General features: G+C 40.8%; 1 protein-coding gene across 1 annotated transcript in view; it reads left to right on the top strand.

The window, feature by feature from the left end:
* Window positions 1-8,218, top strand: part of LOC101589187 (M-phase phosphoprotein 8) — a 40,132-nt gene extending 31,914 nt beyond the window's left edge. The window contains exons 6-12 of the mRNA XM_023699168.1: window positions 3-95; window positions 648-734; window positions 2,342-2,496; window positions 4,108-4,262; window positions 6,282-6,409; window positions 7,360-7,443; window positions 7,987-8,218. Coding sequence (XP_023554936.1) covers window positions 3-95; window positions 648-734; window positions 2,342-2,496; window positions 4,108-4,262; window positions 6,282-6,409; window positions 7,360-7,443; window positions 7,987-8,028 — 744 coding nt within the window. The 3' untranslated portion in view covers window positions 8,029-8,218. The remainder of the gene's footprint in view (window positions 1-2; window positions 96-647; window positions 735-2,341; window positions 2,497-4,107; window positions 4,263-6,281; window positions 6,410-7,359; window positions 7,444-7,986) is intronic.
* The last annotated feature ends 226 nt before the right edge of the window (window positions 8,219-8,444 follow it).

Raw genomic sequence — 8,444 nt, 5'->3', positions numbered from 1 at the left:
AGGATGACCTCTTGCGACTCCTTATCACTAGAGGCGCAAAAGTGAATGGGCGACAGAAGAACGGAACTACAGCCCTTATCCACGCTGCTGAAAAGGTTCTCAAATTCACTGCATCAGATAACTTTGGGCAATGTTGTAGTGGAATATAACAGTCATGTGGTCACTTTAATGTTCAGGTTGATCTGTGACCTGTTAGAAGGGATTTATCAATAATTTTCTTTCTGCATTTTCAAAATATATTTGGAAATTTTTTTATTGATGATTACATCTAAAATACTAGTATTGATGTAGAACTTAAGATGATTTAAAAATTGTTTGCAACTAAAACTGTCTTTGGTTAATAAATAAAAATATTCCCAAGTATTGTCATTTTAAAGGATGTATATGGAGAGATTCTCACACAGAAGCCAGTTTAAGGCTAAGCTTTTGGTGGCCTCGTGGGCAGGTTAGTGCATGGCTATGTGCAGGTGAGCAGGGGAAGAAGGTCCACCACAGGATTCCAATGGCCCACAGTAACGGAACAGGGGATGGTGGCCAGCCACCCACTTCACATAAAATCTATCCAGTCTTTCATGATGATGAAGTTTAAGAACATCCAAAAAAAAAGTCTGACTTTTCAGAATTAATTTTGCTTTTTTAAAAAACAGAACTTTTTAACCACCGTGGCTATCCTTTTGGAAGCAGGAGCTTTTGTAAATGTCCAGCAGAGCAATGGTGAGACTGCACTCATGAAGGTAAGTTGTTCAGCCTCTCAGACAGGTGTTCATGTTAGGGAAAGCATGCTGTGGTCACGCTGTAACTGGCCTTTTGAACTGGAGAGAATCCTTGGTGTGGATGTGAGGAGAGCCATACTGTGTCCTTCAAGCAGCATATTGGCACGAACTAGAACAGGACAAGAAGATGCAGTTGTTTTGGAAAAACTATGTACATAGCATATGAGAATCAATCACCAAAACTGAATGATGCCAAGAAGGAGGCGAACAGATCCAGGAGTAGTTAATTTATTGAGTACAAAGCACACAAGATCTCTACACCTATATATCAAGACTGGATTTCCTCCTCCTTTATGTAGACACTTTGGTACTCTGAGCATCGCATTCTCTCGCCTAATGGTTTTCTTCTCTGGACTTCATTTTTGGGCATTTGGGTAAGGACGGGGATCATCACAGCCTTCAGCTCGTGCTCTATCATCGAGTAACTTTTTTGACAGTGTCGCCAAGTCACTGAGTTGCCCAGGCTGGGCTCAAATTTGCAGTCATACTGCTTTGCCCCCCAAGTCCCTCCTGGGACTACCAGGCACATGCCACTATGCCTGGCTTGTAGACATGTTCCCAGAAGGTAGTTGGAGCTTCCTAGCATCTGGTGAACCCCAATAGTTCCCTCCCTCTGCAGCAGGTTTATATTTGCCTTATGGTACCCAGCCCAGTGCTACTTGGCTGTAGGTTCCTGGCCCAGCACCATTAGGACATAGCAGGCCCAGACTCTGAACTGAACATAGCTTTGACTTTGACCTATCCCTGGTGTGCAGCTTTAGGCCATGAACTAAGCAGGGATTTGCCTGCAACCCTTCTGTTCCATCCTCTGTGTGGTGTCAGTTTTGTAGCAGGCCGCATGCTGAGTCTTGCCTTGAATACTGTCTTTTACAGGCTGGAATCTATGCCCTTCTTAGGCTCTAGCCATACTCAGCACAGGCCTTACTTAGTACTTTATGAATTTTTGGTTGATGGAAATGTCCATTTTTGCTAAGAGCTTAGGTTTCAATCCATAGTCTTACTTTATGTGTTATGGGCATCTGTGCAGAGCAGAGCTGGTGGCTCAGGGAGAAGCAGCCCAGGATACATCTGAATGTCAGGCAGGCCTTAGGCACAAAGTGCCAGTGGGGAGCACTGGCAGTGGGACAGGCTCTGTGAAATTCTGGTTATGTAGCTGACAACACTGGGGAGCCATGGGCAGGTTAAAGCTGAAGAAAGACTTAACTAGATTCAAGGATTAGTCTGTTTAACATACCTTAGAGCAAAAGGCAGAAAGGACTGGGGAAAGTTTTGTAAAGTAACTATAAGTAGCTTGTACATAACCAATGGTAGAGGAAGGGTGGATATTTCATCTACCTTGTAGGAGGTAGAATTCCCAGAAGGTGGGAATAGGAAGGGCCCAGAGAATGAGTCCTTTGCTGGGGAGGCCCACACTAGTCTGTGATGCTGTGCAGTTGGGGATTCCTGCTGTGGGTTTTCTCAGTCTTCACCATACTTCCACTCTTCACACAGTACCTCGCTCCCAGGTTTATGTGGAGAGGGAACCATGCCAGCTGGTAGTTAAACTGTCCCTCCTTTTCCTCACCTAGGCCTGTAAAAGAGGGAATTCAGACATTGTTCGGCTTGTAATTGAATGTGGAGCTGACTGTAACATTTTGTCAAAACACCAGAACAGTGCACTGCATTTTGCAAAGCAGTGTAACAACGTGCTTGTGTATGACCTGCTGAGGAGCCACTTGGACACGTATGTACAAAGTGAATGTGCTGTAGTTAAGTCACAAAGCCTGTTTATTTTGACATATTAGCACTAGACTGGCCTCTAAGTAACTACTCAGGTAAAAGATTTAGTATCCTGATAGGTTTCTGTTCTTGCAGACCATGAAGTTAGTAAATGGTGTGCTTTGTTTTTGTGCATGTTATTAAAGTCTTAGAAAATAATCACACATAGAAAAATCGTAGATATGAGTATCTCCTCAAAATCTCCAAATATACGCTGTTAATTTGGCTGACATTTCCTTAAAATCTTTTCAGCTATTTAAGCAGTTTGAGTTTCACCAAAAAATAGAATGAGGATAGAGTTCCACATATTCCATTCATCCTCCTCCCACCCACACCATTGTCCTTCTCATTGAAACGGGACATTTTGTAAGGCTCCATGTATGTGCATCAACATTGTCATCATGCAGAGTCCCGAGTTCACAGGGCTCAGCCTTATGTGCATTCTGTGGGACTGGACCAATGTATATGGCAGCATTCACCACTATGTCTTAGAGCAGTTTTGCTGCTTTAAAATTTGTTTTCAAAATAAATGTTTCCACATCTTTGTCACTCTCACCCATCCCCCTCTCTCTAGCCTTTGTCTTTTGCTGGCTTCATAATGTGCCCTTTTTGCAGTATTTGGAATCATACATATCTGGCCTTTTCAGATTGTTTTTTTTCGTTGTTGTTGCTGTTGTTGTTTGTTTGTTTGTTTGTTTGCAGAACCAGGATTGAACTCAGGCCTTTGTGCTTGCCAGGCAAGCACTTATTCTACTGAGCTATCTCCCCGGCCCCTTGATTTTCTGTTAGCTATAGCCATGTATGATTCCTTCCATGTCTAGATGGCTCATTCCTTTATGGCACCACCATTCTATCCATTCTTTGTACCAGTTTTTTTAGTGAATTCTAATTCTTACTTTATGGCAAGTCATACTTCATAGCATGTTCTTTTGTTTTTAATCACTCGAGAATTATTTTGACAATACCTGCCAGAAATGTTACATACATTAGTGAGTGAAAGAAAATGCTTATTTTCCATGTAACAAGCACCTTCTTGGCAGTCTTGGGAGGTAAGACTATTCTTCTTCCCTCCTGATCCCACTGTACTAGGAAATTATTGGTCCTTTCTGCCTATGTCTCCTCCAAATTGAAGTGAAGAATCTGTATTCTAAGCAGAATATCAGGTACATTTTAGATCAAAGGCCACATAAGGCCTGTGCCTGGTCTGTCTTCCATACAGCCTGTGCTGTGTTCCTTTCTCAGGACAGGCTGTGAGGAATTCCAGGAACCATGAAAGTCTTCTCTGACCTCACTCTTCTTGTTTGTACTGAAGGGGCTCCCATTTTTTATTTACTCATTGGGCAAATTTGAGCAGACACTATCTTAATAAGGCAGGGAAAATGGAGAGACCATGAAAAAACTTATTCTTTTTAGTCAATTACAGTGAGAGAAAATGGACAGGAGGCAGAGTCCCTTACAATAACACCAAGTGCCAGTTGCAAGAGGAAGCAAGCAGGGAAGTAGGTTGAGGTGCTGTTAACACATGATCATCAGGACTGTGTGGTGTACATTCACAGCTTTTGCCATGTTTTACTAGGCTTTCAAGAGTGGCCGAAGAGACAATCCGAGATTATTTTGAAGCTCGCCTTGCTCTACTAGAACCTGTTTTCCCAATAGCATGTCATCGACTCTGTGAGGGGCCAGATTTCTCAACAGATTTCAATTACAAACCTCCACAGAACATGCCAGACGGTAAGCCTGTTTGTATACTGAAGCTTCTCAGTTTGAAGTATAAACTGAATATTAACTGATTCATAGACAGAACCCTTTAAAAAACAAAACCTTAAAAGAACTACTGCTGTGTATAACAATTATGTAAACAGTTAACATTAGAGTGGCTGTGGCAGAAGAGAAAACCTACCTATACTCAACACCCTAGGCAGTGTTAAAGGGTCCACAAAGCCCTATTTAGAATGCATAGAGCTAGCTCTTTGTCATTAATACCTATTTTTGAGAATTCCAAAGCCATCGCTATTACTAATAGTTTTTACACTTTTAGACATAAAGAGGAAAAAAAAAAAAAGTTTGCCCAGAGTAGTTTAGTAAAGAGATGTAGAAACTTCCCACCTGGCTCCTGGCCTCTGCTGAACAGCTCCCATTGGTGGCCTGACTGCGGACTTGCTAGCCAGCACGCAGTGGTAGCTAACACATACACAGCATACACTGCCATTTCTGACTGGAGTAGGGAGCTGGGCTCTAGGCATTTTGTTAGAAATCTCCAGTTCTCTAATCAATTAGTGAAAAATTGATTTAAAATATAGCGTAATATTATCCTGTGAAGACAGCCATCTGTAGCATCTTGATGTTTACTGAACATGTTAGTGAAGAATCATAATTTTAGTGCTGACTACTCACCTTAACAATATGTGCTGCTGTGATTTGGTATGATTCACTGTTTTCTCATTACATGCACATGTCTGCACCCACCAGAAATTTTTACTGATTTGAAATCTTACTGTGCCAAAATGCTCTGCCATCTTTCTGTAAGTCCCTGATAGTATTCTGAACCATGCTCTTCAATTCTACCTCCTAGTTTGGCCCAGTCACCAGCTCCTTGAGAGCTTAGGCCTTAAAAATGTCAAGACTTTGGTTTGCAAACACTATAACTTGTAAATGTACCTCTTACAGCCTCTTGCAGGGCTTTTGAATTGCAAAGATGTTTATGAGTATAGAGTAAATTGACCAGGGTTCTGTTTCATTTTGCCTATGAAATTCAAATGCTTGTCAAAAGAGAATGGACTATATACCATACCCTTATGGCAAAACTCACTCTGAGGGGCCGGGGAGATGACTCAGTAGAATAAGCGCGAGGGCCTGAGTTCAAAAAACAAACTCACTCTGACCTCAGTGAGAGGCTTCTTAGTGTTTTGTACACAGGCTCTCTGCCTTGGTGTGCTCTGGAACCTTTAGTCTCTCACTATTTTGCTTTTTCACAGTGGAGCTTAGGAAAAAGACAAGACTATCCCTGCATTCCTTATAGGCACTTGACCCTTTTTGCTGTAGGCAGGGAAAGTGTCTTTGTGGTGCAAGAAAACAAAGTCTGTACCCTACTTTGAGTTCCCTTAGAACAATTTTTTTTTTTTTTTTTTTTCAGAACCAGGGATTGAACTCAGGCCCTTGTGCTTGCCAGGGAAGCGCTTATTCCACTGAGCCATCTCCCCGGCCCCTAGAACATCTCTTGTTGATAACTATCCTAGATGAAAATAGTTACCTAATGTAAAAGAAGTCATACAGCTCACATATTCATTTTGTGTTTTATTAACAATATTTCTGGACATTAATAAAAACTTTACATTGCATGCTTTTGGTTTCAAATAAGACTTGCTTCAGTATTGAGAAAATTTGGAATAGGTAAGATAGTATGTTCAAGAAAATGGAAAAACCACGCAAACTCACAGAGACAAATGACCATTGAAACATGGGTTTGCTTCCTTGCACATGCATTCAGCAGGAACTTTTAAGGACCACTTTAAAAAAAACCAAACAACTAAAACATACATGTGGAAAATAATCCTACTTCAAAGTCTTTCTTAGGAACTGCAAGTAGAAATTACTTGGGAAAGAAGGGATTCACATATTGGCGAGCAGCAGGCCTGGCGGCCTTCTTAGAACCTTCAGCCTGTGTGCCAGGGCTTCCTCACAGACGGAAAGTGCCTAAAGGTCTAAGTAAGGGTAGCTTGTGTATAATCCTCTCCTGCCTTCCTTCCTCAGGTTCTGGCATCCTGCTCTTTATTTTCCATGCAAACTTTTTGGGTAAAGAAGTTATTGCTCGACTCTGTGGACCATGCAGTGTACAAGCCGTAGTTTTAAATGATAAATTCCAACTTCCTGTTTTTCTGGTAAGATTTTCTATAGCCCAGTGCTAACACTGTTCTAATCAAAAGCCCAGATGACTTAAATTCCTATTTAAATAAAACATGACCTGTGAACCAATTATTAGGAATGAGATAGATTTTCTTTAGTTATGTTACCATATTATATTAGAAGCAACATTATTTTCACTGTAAATTCTTAGGACATAACAAATACATAGCTTGATTTTTAAATATCAGGCTTTAGGCCAGGGAGATAGCTCAGCAGCATTGACACCTGCCTGGCAAGTGTAAGGAATCCCCAGAACCAAAAAAAATAAATAAATAAAACAGGCCTTTTCCACCATTATAACAAATGTTTACTTAAAGTGTTTATCCTGATATTTTATATAATTTGTGCCTTTTTAATAAATCAAGGGGAAAAAATGAATCAATCAAGGGGAATACCTAGCACATGTTACAGAAAAATAAAAAGAGAATATTCTTTGCTACCACTGAAGTCATAGGTAGGATCTGGTCTTTAGGAAAGGTAAAGGTATAGTTCTCCACACATTTTGGAAGATTTCATCTTTTAAAAATAAACGGTTTATATTGAAACGGTCCTACCAATTTGGTTTGAAACTATCTCCTTGCTATTTATTTCTCAATAAAATTATGGGGAAAAAATAAAATTAAAAAAAAGACTAAAGTAGAAAAATAAAAGAATTATGTTTATATCTTCAAAAAAAAATAGGGGGCCGGGGAGATAGTTCAGTAGAATTAGTTCAGTAGAATAAGTGCTTGCCTGGCAAGGGAAAGCGAGAATATTGAGGCCCCGCCCCCTCAACACACTGAGATGGTAATTGAGACTGGGCATGGTGGCATGTGCCTGTAATCCCAGCAATTGGGAGGCTGAAAACAGGAGGATCACTGAGTCTGGTCTGTGTAGTGAAAACCCGTAGACCCTGTACTAAATCTCTGCTTTCTTTTCCCTCTAGGACAGTCATTTTGTTTATTCTTTCAGCCCTATTCCAGGCCCCAATAAGCTTTTCATAAGGTTGACAGAAGCACCCACTGCCAAGGTAAAAATCATTTGTGTTCAATGTTAATGATACTCTACCTGTAGTAGAGACAGGTACTGCCTGAGGCAGCGTTTCAAGATGCCCATAACAACATGATAGGATAAGTTGAAGGTGCACCTAAGAACATCCCTGGATCAGTGGTCTAGGGCCTATTCTAGGCTCCAGTATGCAAGTACCTCTCTGTAAAATGAAGTAGACTAGGGTCATTTTACTAAAGTGCCTGCTTAGGCAGGCTCAGGGACCAGGGTTCAATCCCCAGCATGCTGTGCCAGCCCTGCGCCCAGAACACACTGAGATGGCAACTGAGACTGGGTGTGATGGCGCGTGCCTGTAATCCCAGCACTTGGGAGGCTAAAAACAGGAGAATCACTACGAGTCTGATCTGTGTAGTGAGACCCTGTAATAGAATTGTCTAATATAGTGAACAACTAAAATAGCAATCTGTAACTCAACCAGGCTAAAATTGAACACAGTGGCAAGGCCATGTTTTTGTAAGAAAAGAGAATTCTGGTTTGTACTGATACATATTTTTCCCTTTCCTAGGTTAAACTGCTGATAGGTGCATACAGAGTACAGCTTCAGTGACCAATCGGGATTGGGATGGAGCTTTCAGACACACTCTTACCTGACCTTTGGAAGCAGTTTGGAATTCTGGCGCACCTAAAACTTTTTAAGTTTCTCCTGTAAATTTCTTTAAACCTGTCATCTGTTTTGGTCTATGAGATCAATGTGGTGGCTCTAATATATACAAAATATAGATGTATGTGTGCCAGTCTTCTGAAATTCAGCGTTGTACAACACTGCATTTTTTTTCCACAATGTGGAATAATAGTACATACATAGGAAGATTAAGAAAATTAAAAGGTTTTTTTTTTTAGTTTTTTTTTTAAGAACTTTGAATTTTCTACTGGTCTTGGTGAATTTCTGTTTAAAAAACCAAAAACATGTAAGTGCAAAGAACCAGCTTACAGTAAGGGAGGCATAGTCTACTCACTCAGGTT

The sequence above is a fragment of the Octodon degus genome, unplaced genomic scaffold (genome assembly GCF_000260255.1).
Source record: "Octodon degus isolate 3935 unplaced genomic scaffold, OctDeg1.0 scaffold00111, whole genome shotgun sequence".
NCBI lineage: Eukaryota > Metazoa > Chordata > Mammalia > Rodentia > Octodontidae > Octodon > Octodon degus.
Note: the sequence above shows the minus strand (reverse complement) of the source record. Positions and strands in the feature narration are given on the sequence as shown.